General features: G+C 49.8%; 1 protein-coding gene across 1 annotated transcript in view; it reads right to left on the bottom strand.

The window, feature by feature from the left end:
- myo10l3 (myosin X, like 3) overlaps window positions 1–14,278 on the bottom strand; it is a 114,077-nt gene that overhangs the window by 38,169 nt on the left and 61,630 nt on the right. The window contains exons 11-16 of the mRNA XM_056289230.1: window positions 12,632–12,750; window positions 6,949–7,095; window positions 6,461–6,561; window positions 5,949–6,015; window positions 4,669–4,761; window positions 4,050–4,118 (exon numbers count right to left, since the gene is read on the bottom strand). Coding sequence (XP_056145205.1) covers window positions 4,050–4,118; window positions 4,669–4,761; window positions 5,949–6,015; window positions 6,461–6,561; window positions 6,949–7,095; window positions 12,632–12,750 — 596 coding nt within the window. The remainder of the gene's footprint in view (window positions 1–4,049; window positions 4,119–4,668; window positions 4,762–5,948; window positions 6,016–6,460; window positions 6,562–6,948; window positions 7,096–12,631; window positions 12,751–14,278) is intronic.

The raw sequence follows: 14,278 nt of genomic DNA, 5'->3' as shown, positions 1-14,278 counted from the left end.
TATTATGTCGCTCCAGAAATGTTGGGTCGGTGTGCAAAGCCATACTGACTGAAAGTAGCTGTCTGTGGTGTGCAGAGTGCATTGGGGACATATGTCGGCGTCTGTGATTCCCATTAAGTGCATCCTGTGTTGACTTCTGTGTGTTTTGTGTATGGTCTTACACTGAATGGGCTGTAATCCAGGGTTCCTGCTCATCGAGAAGATGTTACTGCAAACTTGTTTCCAAAGGGTTGCATCAATATTAACTGATGAATTGTTTCGCCAGTCTGTGGGGGGGGGGGGGCGGTTGTGGTGGAGTCTGTGATTGATGAGATAAGTCTGTATAATTTTGACAGTGGTTTCATGGCTGCTGATATTGTAAATAGGTCTTTTACTAATGGTGGTGGTTGCAAGTTATTGTGTAATATAATTTTGTTTTTTTCTGAGTGCGTTCTTGAGTTTTGAATTTTGTAAAAAATGGAGCATTGATATGGTGTTGTTCCCAAACAGGTGTTCTAAGTGAGTGATTGCTTTGAGTTTCCATGAATTTAAAGAGAAGGTGCGCTTGTTGATTATAAAGTAAATGGACTGCATTTACATACAGCACTTTTCTACTCTACTGACCACTCAAAGTGTTTTACAGTGTACGCCTCACATTCACCCATTCACACACATCCACACACTGATGGTGGAGGCTGCCATGCAAAGCGCCAATCTGCTCATCAGGAGCAGTTAGGGCCTCAGTGGTGTGCTCAAGGACAATTTGTCATGCTCTCTGCAGGAGCCAGGGATCAAACCAGCGACCTTCCGATTACTAGAAGATCACTCTACCTCCTGAGCTATGCCGCCCCCTCAGACAAACAAAGTCTGCGTTGCTGCAGATTGGGCTGAGTTTGTATGGTGAGGGTGTGTGATTGGGCTGAGTTTGCATGGTGAGGGTGTGTGATTGGGCTGAGTTTGCATGGTGAGGGTGTGTGATTGGGGTGAGTTTACATGGTGAGGGTGTGTGATTGGGGTTAGTTTGCATGGTGAGGGTGTGTGATTGGGCTGAGTTTGCATGGTGAGGGTGTGTGATTGGGCTGAGTTTGCATGGTGAGGGTGTGTGATTGGGCTGAGTTTGCATGGTGAGGGTGTGTGATTGGGCTGAGTTTGCATGGTGAGGGTGTGTGATTGGGGTGAGTTTACATGGTGAGGGTGTGTGATTGGGCTGAGTTTACATGGTGAGGGTGTGTGATTGGGGTGAGTTTACATGGTGAGGGTGTGTGATTGGGGTGAGTTTGCATGGTGAGGGTGTGTGATTGGGGTGAGTTTGTATGGTGAGGGTGTGTGATTGGGGTGAGTTTACATGGTGAGGGTGTGTGATTGGGCTGAGTTTGCATGGTGAGGGTGTGTGATTGGGCTGAGTTTGCATGGTGAGGGTGTGTGATTGGGCTGAGTTTGCATGGTGAGGGTGTGTGATTGGGCTGAGTTTGCATGGTGAGGGAGTGTGACTGGGGTTAGTTTGCATGGTGAGGGTGTGTGATTGGGCTGAGTTTGTATGGTGAGGGTGTGTGATTGGGCTGAGTTTGCATGGTGAGGGAGTGTGACTGGGGTTAGTTTGCATGGTGAGGGAGTGTGACTGGGGTTAGTTTGCATGGTGAGGGTGTGTGATTGGGGTTAGTTTGCATGGTGAGGGAGTGTGACTGGGGTTAGTTTGCATGGTGAGGGTGTGTGATTGGGCTGAGTTTGCATGGTGAGGGTGTGTGATTGGGCTGAGTTTGCATGGTGAGGGTGTGTGATTGGGCTGAGTTTGCATGGTGAGGGTGTGTGATTGGGCTGAGTTTGCATGGTGAGGGTGTGTGATTGGGGTGAGTTTACATGGTGAGGGTGTGTGATTGGGGTGAGTTTACATGGTGAGGGTGTGTGATTGGGGTGAGTTTACATGGTGAGGGTGTGTGATTGGGGTGAGTTTGCATGGTGAGGGTGTGTGATTGGGGTGAGTTTGTATGGTGAGGGTGTGTGATTGGGCTGAGTTTGCATGATGAGGGTGTGTGATTGGGGTGAGTTTGCATGGTGAGGGTGTGTGATTGGGGTGATTTTGCATGGTGAGGGTGTGTGATTGGGCTGAGTTTGCATGGTGAGGGAGTGTGACTGGGGTTAGTTTGCATGGTGAGGGTGTGTGATTGGGGTGATTTTGCATGGTGAGGGTGTGTGATTGGGGTGAGTTTGCAAGGTGAGGGTGTGTGATTGGCTTCCAGAGCTGCAGCAGTGACTGTGTTCCTGTGGCAGTGATGTTATTTTACTGTCGGTGACAGAAATGGTGGCTCTTTGATGGACAGCATTCTGATTGTTCAGTTTCATGGGTCTTGGTGAACGTCTGGGTGAATCCACTTCATGATGTATTGTAATTGATGGGCTGAGTGATAGTGGAGTAAATTTGGGGCATTTAATCCTCCACGGTGTTTGCATTTCTATAGTGTTGTGATTTTGATTCAGGTTTGTGTAGTTTTCCAAAGGAATTTTGCGACTAGTGAGTCAAGTGTATTGAACCAGTTGGGCGTGGGATGGACAGGGGTCACTGAGATTTAATTGATCCTGGGTAAAATTGACATTTTGATTGTTGCAATGTGTCCTGCAAGGGAGAGTGGCCAATTGTCCCAGCGGGTTAACTGTTCTTCGATGGATTCAAGGGATGGAGGTAAAGTTGAGGTGGAACAACTCGAATGTCTCCAGTTGAGATGTTGGAGGGTAGTTTTGGGGTTGCAGCCGTCCACTGGTGTCTATGTAGTGGGAGGATGGTGGTTTTGAACCAACTGATGGAAAAAATCTTATGATCCTAATCAGATAATCAGTGCTGTGATGATCCTAAAGAGAAGTGGGATATTGAAATGTCTCATAAACACAAGTGTTTATAAGTACAAGGGTGAAGTTTCACCTGTGACGTGGAAACTACACGTGAGACTCTAAACAACAGTCATAAGTACTGCTAAGCTCTGGCCACTGCCCTGCACTGACACCTGATATTCCATGTAGCCACAAGAGGGTCTGACAGGGATGTATATAGTAAATATAGCCGTGGAATCTTTTTTGGAATTTGTTTTTGAAGGAACTTGAGAGTAATTCAATTTGAGGGGCTTAATATACGATATCTTTGCAACCCCTTCTGAGACGGACAGACATGTATCTGACCTCAGCCGAAATCCCTCGGTTGCTGATGATGTGAGGCACTGTGGCCACTGTTTGCTGTGAAACGCTCATATCTGGCCCACGGGGAATTAAAATTTAAATTAACCCCATCTTCCTGGCACCACATTCATAATCCAATCGAGTGGGGGGATGCTACACTTTTCACAAGTGAAGTCAGGGGGCCCTTTCAGATAACAGAAGGAGCTTTCAGAGAGGCAACGAAGCTCTCTGGAAAGGGAGATTGGAGAAAGAGAGCGAGCAAGACAGAGACACGGGGAGGGGGGAGGACGAGAGAGAGAGATGGGAGAGATGGGAGAGAAAGAACAGAGGAGAGGGAAAGAGAGAGAGAACAACTGGCTGACCTGGCTGGCCTCTCTGCGGCTCGAGTCATTACGATAGGTGTCCATGCCAGGCTTGTGACTGGGCTGCCATGCTCACACTGAGGGGACATTGTCTGAGGCCGTCTTCATGAGACCATCCTTTATCAAAGCCAATCTTTGACTCCGCCCTATTCAAGCGAGTCCCCCCCCCACCTCCACCCAAGTCACTGCCGCTCTGTAGTCGATGCCCGGGATAACCGTCTCCCTCCTTCCTGTTCTCCTCTCCCTTTCTCTACACTTCCGTCAGGAGTCATCGCTGCCTTTCATTCAGCACTTGAAGAGAAGTGTGTGTGTGTGTGGGGGGGGGGGGAGAAGATACCCTCCTGACTCAGGGAAATGAGGCTGGGGGTGTGGGGTGGTAGGGTAGATTCCAAGGGATGGTGTCAACATCCTCTGACACATTTTGGCAGGCCGAGCTAACTGCCCAGCAAACTCTCCTCACGTTCCCTTCCTCTGTCAGAGAGAAGGGCCTCCTTCAGCTCTGTGTGTGTGTGTGTGTGTGTGTGTGTGTGTGTGATTGATTACCTCTCCAGCATAGTGCTTGATGCCAAACTGGTGGTCGGTCACCCTGGGCTTCACATAGTAAGGGTTGGTCTGAAAGTGACAGAAGGAGACACCACGTACTTGCATGAGTCGCTGGAATGAACCACAAATGAGCGGATCGAGTCCAAGAGGTGACAGGAAGCTCAGCAGAACCACAAGGTAACATGCCCCAGCATGATGGAACTCCCCCACCCCCCCCCCCGCCACCTCCGAGGCGGACTGAAGACGCTTTCCTGCTGCGTGTGCACAGCGCTGATCAGACCGGAGGAACGGCCAATCACCTTTCAGCATTGTTGCGGTTGCATGTTGGAGGACCGCGGGCGTGGGCGACTGCTGTAAAGATGTTCAATCTGCACTGAACAGCTTAGTCAAGCCGCTCGGGGAGACGTTAACTCTTTAAAGCCCATCAGGTGACAGCGGAGGTGGAGGAGATTCATGAACAAGGGTCATGACGATTTCTCATGATTTGTTTTTCCTGTTTTCAGGGGGGGGGGGGGTTTAAGTGTGTGCGTTTTAGAAAATGTCCCACGTATACCCTTGCATGTGAATGTGTGCGTGCAGGTTGAGGGAAGGTGTGTGTGTGTTAGCATGATGGACTCACAGCATGTCGACTGTGCAGTTTCTCCAGAAGGGTGTAGTCAGTGCCTTTGGGGAAGCGGCTCTCCTCATTGATAAGAGCCAACATGCCCAGTTTCTGAAGAGGGGAAGACGGAGAGACACATGGAGAGACACATGGAGAGACACCACAGTCATGATTGAACTAGTTAGAATCCCACCCGCACACATCTGGCGGCGCTTATTAAAACAGCGTGTCCCGGATACAGCGCTGCAATCCAGTCATTACTCGTTTTTTTTTCCATTTGTTTATTTGTTAATTTTTGCTTCTTTTGAGGCTTTTTTCCATCCAGAGAGGGACGATTGCGTGTGCATGGTCTTTTTATAGTAACCTCCCACTTATACAGCAACAACCTCACACCTGAGACGGATCTGTGCAGCTTGCGGTTGAGCGTTTACAAGGGGATAAAGCTGCGACAAGGAATTTTCACTGATTATTCATCGGTCTCAATTTAATCTTGAGGCCTCTGTACGGCCGACATAATCCCATCAGACCGCCGGCGAGGACACTACATGTTGCTGGATACTGATTCCCAATGCTTGTCTCCCAATCAGATTACCTGCAAAATCTGACAAAATGATTTACGGCACATGGATGGGACAACACAGCCAGAATGAGAGACACGTTACCCCATCACCGTATGTCTTGCAAACAGCTGCTTTTTCTTTCTAATTGCTGTTTTTCACTCCTCTCTTCCAAACAAATGCATCATCTGCCAGAGGGTGAATGCAGATCTGTGCAACAACAGGCGATGCTCGTGCAAAATGAAATCATTCTTCCACAAAACGCCACGTTTGTGCACCAACTTTTGTCAACAAGGGTCTGCAAAGCCTACAAAAATCCTCATGGCAGCTTCGAGTTCCTTGTTCAAGGGCAATCGACAGGGAAAAACCTTCTGCCCACCCGATTTCCCCATCTGTTGATCTGACCAAAAGACCTTCCAGTCACAAGCCGCTTCCCCAGGCCCTGTGCTAGCGCTGCCTCCATCCCTCCATTTTGACTACTTAAATTATGGTAAAGAAACAACACCAGTTATCTTTATTCTCCATTTCAGCCCTACCTCTGTAACCGCTGACCGGTGTACATTACAGCACACGCAACATGGAAAATGAGACTATATAATGATAGGCTGGGAGCGGGAAGGTCAGTGTAAGCACAGTGTGGCGTCTGGGTCAGCGTGTTCTGGCTGGTGGTTTGTGGTCGGTTCTGGTTGTGACTCCGTTGCAGAAGGTTTCACTGTCTTTCTGTCTGTCTGCTGCAGCTACCTTTTCAATGAGATCCAGACACTCCGCATTATCCATCCAGTCTATGGCCTCCCACTGGATCCCCTCTCTGCAGGGTAAGAGGCACACACACACACACACACACACACACACACACACACACACACACACACACACACACACAAACATAAACAGCCAGGAAGACATAATAGCTGTATTGTCCAACAGTTCATGTGATGAAATGAGCCGTGTCCAAGCTGCTGGCCCATTATACAAGAAGACAACTGTGTTGGGGAAAACCAAGCCTATCCAAACTCCTGGCAATTTGCCTGTATCGCCATGAGGAGGTCCCAGCCCCCATCTCTTGTAAATGTCCTATCTTTCCCCTCTGTCTCTTGGGCATGCCGTCTCCTAGTATCAGAACATCTGAAGCCTTATTTCATTCACCCCCCCCCCCCCCAAGGGCAAAGGCAACCCCCTAAAAAACACAACAAATCAATAAACACTTGTGGTTTTGAGCGACCTCACTGAAGTGGGAGTCAGTCACACGGTACCTGTTGTACTCCAGCTGTTCCAGGGAGAAGATGTGCTTGTTGAAGTACTCTTGCAGCTTCTCATTGGCGTAGTTGATGTTGAACTGCTCGAAGCGGTTCACCTGAAAAACACGAGCGTTTTGATTTCACTTCCGAAGTCATCAGACCCGTGTGTGTGTGTGTGTGTGTGTGTGTGTGTGTGTGTGTGTGTGTGTGTGTGTGTGTGTGTGTACAAGCCACAGAAAACAAGAGAAAACTCTCCATCCATCCATCCATCCATCCATCCATTAACCAAACCGCTGATCCTGCTCTCAGGGTCGCAGGATGCTGGAGCCTATCCCAGCAGTCACTGGGCGGCAGGCGGGGAGACACCCTGGACAGGCTGCCAGGCCATCACAGGGCCCACCAACACCAGGATAATGTTTATTATGAAATTACCGCAGACACTACTTGTTGTGATAAGATAGTAAAGATGACACTCAGAAAACGCTCCATAGAGCAAGACCCACCTGAAAGTTCTCAAATCCAAAGATGTCCAGGATCCCGATGGACTTGAAGTTGTCCTTTCCTTTGATCTTCTGGTTGATCCTCATTATGATCCAGGAGAAACACTGAGAATATAGCGCCATGGCAACGGAGTCCCGCGAGTCCACGGCCTGCCAATCACAGCCCAGAGGAGACAACGGTTACCATAGATACAAAGTAAGATCTATATATATATATGTGTGTGTGTGTGTGTGTGTATATGTATGTATGTATGTATGTATGTATGTATGTATGTATGTATGTATGTATGTATGTGTATGTATGTATGTATGTATGTATATGTATGTATATGTATGTATACGTGTGTGTGTGTGTGTGTGTGTGTGTGTGTGTATGTATGTATGTATGTATGTATGTATGTATATATGTATGCATGTATATGTATGTATATGTATGTATGTATGTATGTATGTATGTATGTATACGTGTGTGTGTATGTATGTATTTATGTATGTATATGTATGTATTTATGTATTTATATGTATGTATGTATGTATGTATACGCGTGTGTGTGTGTATGTATGTATGTATGTATGTATGTATGTATACGTGTGTGTGTATGTAAGTATATGTATGTATGTATGTATATGTATGTATGTATATATGTATGTATGTATGTATACGTGTGTGTGTGTGTGTGTATGTATGTATGTATGTATGTATGTATGTATGTATGTATGTATGTATGTATACGTGTGTGTGTGTGTGTGTATGTATGTATGTATTTATGTACATGTGAAAAAGAGAAACTTTGCGGAGTCAAGACCGGGCTGCACAACGTGTGGACACACAACACAACAGACGTGATATATTTCTCTCCCGAGAGGCTGGCCGTTGAAAACAGTGCAAGGTTTGATTGTGTGATAAATGGGGTGTGTGATACCGCAGCACCGTGGCTGGGGAACAAATAGGGGTTCAGAGACAAAGGTATGCCATTGTCTGGGTATGTCTGCAGGGAGCAGCGCGGGCGGCGCCTGTTTTGACAACAGGCAGCGCTGCTTATCGCCGACGCATCTTCCAGGAGGAGCACAGCGCACGCACACGAGCTGCGTGTGCGGTTTGTTATGTCACAGAGCGGCGACACATCACAGCGCCGCAGAAACACACACTGCTGGACTCCTGCCTCTTGCCCCGTGGGTTCCCTCATGTGCTCCCAACGACAACGAAGACACACCCAAACTATAAAACCTTTCTTCCCAAAACACGGCGCTATCAGGGTCATACCGCTGGTTCAAGCCCCGCTGACAGAAGGCAGGGTAACGAGGCGGTGTGTAATGTATTGCCTTTCCTGGAGCATATGACTTGTAAACATCAGCAGGGGGCCCTTCTGGTACCGACCCAAACAAAGTAAACGGCTCACGGCACCCCAACTCCCCAGATCTCCACATTCAGAAACACAGCAGCCCTTTGATGCCCTCGTCCTCCAGAAGACTTCTCTTGCGCTCGCAGCCCCTCAGAGCGCTATGCTGCCATGGAGTCATCCGACGTCTACCGAGGGGTCCGACAAGGGCTGATGTTGGCAGAACGTGCTGCGCGTCCGTCCGCTACCTTTCTATGGAAACGTGGGTCAGTTTTTGATGTGTTGTTGTTCACATCGCTGTGCGACAGAGGTCAGGTCAAGTAGAATTACACAGAGCAAAGTTAAGGACATCCTGTACCTGTTTTCCACCAACACGGTGCCGGTGCTGGGCCAGGAAACCAGCAGACCTTTCACAAACCCCCCTGCATTTACACCGCTTTCAGCAGCTGATGACGATGTGAGCGGGTCAGGGGACACAGGGGATGTGAGCGGGTCAGGGGACACAGGGGATGTGAGCGGGTCAGGGGACACAGGGGATGTGAGCGGGTCAGGGGACACAGGGGATGTGAGCGGGTCAGGGGACACAGGTCAGCTGCTCATGACGATGTGAGCGGGTCAGGGGACACAGGGGATGTGAGCGGGTCAGGGGACACAGGGTATGTCAGTGGGTCAGGGGACACAGGGGATGTGAGCGGGTCAGGGGACACAGGGGATGTGAGCGGGTCAGGGGACACAGGGTATGTGAGCGGGTCAGGGGACACAGGGTATGTCAGTGGGTCAGGGGACACAGGGTATGTCAGTGGGTCAGGGGACACAGGGGATGTGAGCGGGCAGGGGACACAGGGGATGTGAGCGGGTCAGGGGACACAGGGGATGTGAGCGGGTCAGGGGACACAGGGGATGTGAGCGGGTCAGGGGACACAGGGTATGTCAGTGGGTCAGGGGACACAGGGTATGTCAGTGGGTCAGGGGACACAGGGGATGTGAGCGGGTCAGGGGACACAGGGGATGTGAGCGGGTCAGGGGACACAGGGGATGTGAGCGGGTCAGGGGACACAGGGTATGTCAGTGGGTCAGGGGACACAGGGGATGTGAGCGGGTCAGGGGACACAGGGGATGTGAGCGGGTCAGGGGACACAGGGGATGTGAGCGGGTCAGGGGACACAGGTCAGCTGCTCATGACGATGTGAGCGGGTCAGGGGACACAGGGGATGTGAGCGGGTCAGGGGACACAGGTCAGCTGCTCATGACGATGTGAGCGGGTCAGGGGACACAGGGGATGTGAGCGGGTCAGGGGACACAGGGGATGTGAGCGGGTAGGGGACACAGGGGATGTGAGCAGGTCAGGGGACACAGGGGATGTGAGCGGGTCAGGGGACACAGGTCAGCTGCTCATGATGATGTGAGCGGGTCAGGGGACACAGGGTATGTGAGCGGGTCAGGGGACACAGGTCAGCTGCTCATGATGATGTGAGCGGGTCAGGGGACACAGGGTATGTGAGCGGGTCAGGGGGCACAGGTCAGCTGCTCATGATGATGTGAGCGGGTCAGGGGACACAGGGGATGTGAGCGGGTCAGGGGACACAGGTCAGCTGCTCATGATGATGTGAGCGGGTCAGGGGACACAGGGGATGTGAGCGGGTCAGGGGACACAGGGGATGTGAGCGGGTCAGGGGACACAGGTCAGCTGCTCATGATGATGTGAGCGGGTCAGGGGACACAGGGTATGTGAGTGGGTCAGGGGGCACAGGGGATGTGAGCGGGTCAGGGGACACAGGGGATGTGAGCGGGTCAGGGGACACAGGTCAGCTGCTCATGAGTTTTTGAATTGCTTGCAGTTGGTTTTGTTTGAATCAAAACTCTCCTCACTGCTGTGTGTTTGCGTACTCTGCTCGCTGCTCATGTCGCGTCTTGTTTAGACGGTGACAACGTTACTCACCCACCTCCATGTCCCGGATTCCTGGGTTCCAGACCGACACATTACGGAGCCAGAACAGAACTGGAACAGAGCTGACTTTGCCGGCCAAGAACCAGTTTTTTCATGGTGCGTATACTTTGAATGGTTCAAGAGCCGATGCGAGCTCCAGCCCCGTGTCCGTGGAAAAGGGGTACTTTTCATTTTTTGACCCCCACCCACCTTTTTTCCCCTCTCCACTTGTATTTGGCCAACTACCCCACTCTTCTGAGCCGTCCGGTCTCTGCTCCACCCCCTCTGCTGATCCAGGAGGGCTGCAGACTACCACATGTCTCCTCCCATACATGTGGAGTCACCGGCCACTTCTCTTCACCTGACAGTGAGGAGTTTCACCAGGGGGACGTAGCGCGTGGGAGGATCACACTATTCCCCCTCCCCCCTGAACAGGTGCCCCGACCGACCAGAGGAGGCGCTAGTGCAGCGACCAGGACACATACCCACATCCGACTTCCCACCCACAGACACAGCCGATTGTGTCTGTAGGGACACCCGACCAAGCAGGAGGTAACACGGGGATTTGAACCGGCGAGCCCTGTGTTGGTAGGCAACGGAACAGACCGCTATGCTACCCGGACGGCCCAGGGAGTCCTTTTTTCTGTCACTGACAAGATACCTGGCCCTATCTAAAACATCCTGATATGTTAAAACTACCTCTCAGGTGGTCCCGGTGGCGTAGCGGTCTAAGCGTCGGCTCGGTGTCGATGCAGTTGCCCACTGGGGACTGGGGTTCGCGCCCCGGTCTCGTCAGATCCGACTATGGCCGGACTCGGTGAAGCAGCGATCATTGGCAACGCTGTCTTCGGGAGGGGGGCGGAGTCGGCTTGTGTTCGTCATGTGAATGCGTCTCTGTGTGTGTCGGAAAAACAGTGGTTCGGCCTGGAGTCGCCTTGTCACGAAAGTGGGGAGGCGTCTCCTTCGAGACTGCCGGCCGGAGAGATGCAGTTGGCGAACGCATGCAATACGAGGGTGGGTGTTTGAATTAAAATAGGGATCAATTGGCCACTAAATTGGGAGAAAAAAGGGAAAAATCAGAAATAAATTAAAAAAAAAAAAACTACCTCTCAGGTGACACTGCCAACCCACTGAGACAGACATGAAGACGTGTCGCAGGTGTCCTCAGACCAGCTCTTCTCTTACCTACCACCAAATCCCTCTTTCAGTCATGTGGCTTCCATATGTATAAAAACAGCTTGGGCTTGCTAGCTAGACTTCCTCTGTGGGCATTGTGTTTTAACTGTAAATAAAACAGTGTGGTGGTGTGTACGCAGGGCAACAATGCTCCTGTGCTGTGCAGTAATCCATCACTTCCAGTTTCCAGTCGTTTCTCACTGCTCAACGGCTGTGAACAAAGTGCCAGCTCCAGGATCTTTGACACATAGAAGGGGAGAAGAATGGCTGTTTGTCCAAGATGGGGGGTGGGAGGTTGGGGGGTAGTGTGGTCAGTCATGGGGTGGGCAACCAGTCTACGCTGTGAGAAGAAGGCCTTCTGACTGACCCCAGGACAAGAATAATACACTCTATTAACAGACAGGCAGCTTCAAAGGCCAGGCAGCCGCGCTGACAAGTACAACCCAAGCTAGTCTTTGTCTTGGTGATGAAAAGCTGTCTTGTGACTCCCGTGTCCTTGTTGTAATGGGGAAGGTCTAATCTGCATATTCACTGACATTTAGGAGACTGTGTGGACTGCGGGCTTGTGCTCCTCTCACAAAGGACTGTGTCAGTTGTCTCAATTTTCTTGCAGCATACAGGGAAAAGGACAACTAATTCAATACATTTCATACATATTTACGTGAATTACAGACCACAGTGTGGATATTTGTAGCTCAACACGCCAAGCCTGAACAGTCATGCCAACGTCTCAAGGCCTCGGTTCTCGGCTACACCGTCTCCAGAGCAGAGGCCTGTCACTTCACCCAAGTCTTTGCCTCTATTGTGCGTTTGACTCAGATCACTATCACCATAGCTTTATTGTGCCAGGAATCTGGCAGACAAAAAGCAGGAAATGGCTGGGAGTCACGCAAGGGATCTGGAGAGGCATGTGGGGGGAGAGCCCTAGAGAAAAGGCTGTGTGTCACCAGGATGGGGGGAGGGGTGAGAAGAAGAAGGGGGGGGGGGGACTTAACAGACAACTGGGTTTCAGTGCCTTTGAAACAAGACGGAGAAGACGGTGCAACATTTCAAACGCTGCCTCGTGTCTCTCAGTCTCTGATACTACAGCGAGGCCAGCCTGAGATCCAGGACGAAGCAACAGGAGAGCAAAGTGCTCACGCCTCGCTGGTTACTCTGAACGTTTGGCATGTCCACTGGGTGATTTCTTTTGGCGAGCAATGCCGCGCTATGTCGAGAGCTGAAGGGCTGGCTGTGTGGTTACCTGCTCCACTGTGAGGGGTGAGCAGATCTCCTCGCCTCTGAGAATCATGGAGCGTTGAGTCAACACCTCCGACAGCTGGAAGGAGTCCAGGCCCAGCAGGTCACTCACGTTGCTGACCACTGCCATGAAACCATGCATGCAAAAACAGACACACACACACACACACACAAATACAGAATTAACATTGTCTGTATAATTCACATACTGTATATGCACTACACAGATTGCATGGTCCTGGGGGCCAGTTACACCAACTGTGTGTAAGCCCAACCAAAGCCTGGTTATACCATAAATCCTTATTTACGCCACACCAAATAAGAAATGGGTGGCACCACACTTACTAGGTATTAAAGCTTAGATGTTGTTGCTAACTGACACTTCACACCTTCCAACTAACAGGTGAAAACATAACACGGACAGTTTGAAAACATAGCATGGACAGTTTGAAAACATAGCATGGACAGTTTGAAAACATAGCATGGACAGTTTGAAAACATAGCATGGACAGTTTGAAAACATAGCATGGACAGTTTGAAAACATAGCATGGACGGTTTGAAAACATAGCATGGACAGTTGCTAAGTCACAGTAAAACAAATTATGAGCAAACGCAAAAAACAGCAGCAAAAACAACACAGACGTGGCTTGCATAGAGCATTTGGAACAACGATGACCATCCACAGGTTTTACGCGACAGCCTACATCCCTTGATATATACAATGATCTGGGCATCTGTGCCTGCCCGGCTATCTGCTCATGAGGCTGATGTGTACATCCATATTTTACATGGGTGAATGTGTTTTTGATAGGGTGGCTAATCTTTTCATTCATACATTACGAAGGCTTTACTGGCAACTACATCCCTTATGTTTGTGCGGCACACAAATGAAACGATGTTTTGTTTCATTTCATGTGTGCAAGTGCGTGAAATGAAATGACAAATAAAGCGTTTCTGACTCTGCAACCCAACTCAGTAAAATGCTAGTGCACAACTAAATGCTAATACTAAGAAGTTGGTGAAGACTTTACATACAAACTTAGCAACAGGTTTACGAATTACTGGAGCAACCTCGTCTATCTACGGTCCATGTCAGACGTCCACATCTCCTTTCATGCCGCGCAGGCAGGCTGGGGGAACTACTCTGATGACAGGTCTATAGTGTACTGTAGGTACTGTAGTACAAGGATTGCATGGAAAGGAGGTCAGACTTAGCTAACAAAAGGAGGCTGGAGCTCATGTTACAGCCTGTTTAGTGTTCTTTTGCTGCCTGTTACCTTTTTCAATCTCAGCGCCAGAAAAATGTGCTAGCACGAAGAATACTGGAGTGCTCCCTATCGTCACTGGTGAACTGATTACCTAGTCTAGATATAGGTCGTTTTCTATAGTGGTACTCTTAAATGTTAACCCATCTTAATTTGAGTGCCTTAAAGAAGGGAAGGTCCTTACCCGATGTTTCAGAAATGTCTGATGAAACATGAAGCTTGGGGAACTCAGTATAATCAAAATTCCTTTTGTTCTCTATCAAGTACAAATCATACCACTCTTAATGATCTTGTGTGTTACTTGGGGTCTTGCACTGACAGTACAGAGGAGAGATTGAAGACACATGCTGAGCTCTCTCACGGGGACAACGGTGCAAATCCTGTG

This window comes from Lampris incognitus, chromosome 11 (genome assembly GCF_029633865.1).
Source record: "Lampris incognitus isolate fLamInc1 chromosome 11, fLamInc1.hap2, whole genome shotgun sequence".
Taxonomy (NCBI): domain Eukaryota; kingdom Metazoa; phylum Chordata; class Actinopteri; order Lampriformes; family Lampridae; genus Lampris; species Lampris incognitus.
Note: the sequence above shows the minus strand (reverse complement) of the source record. Positions and strands in the feature narration are given on the sequence as shown.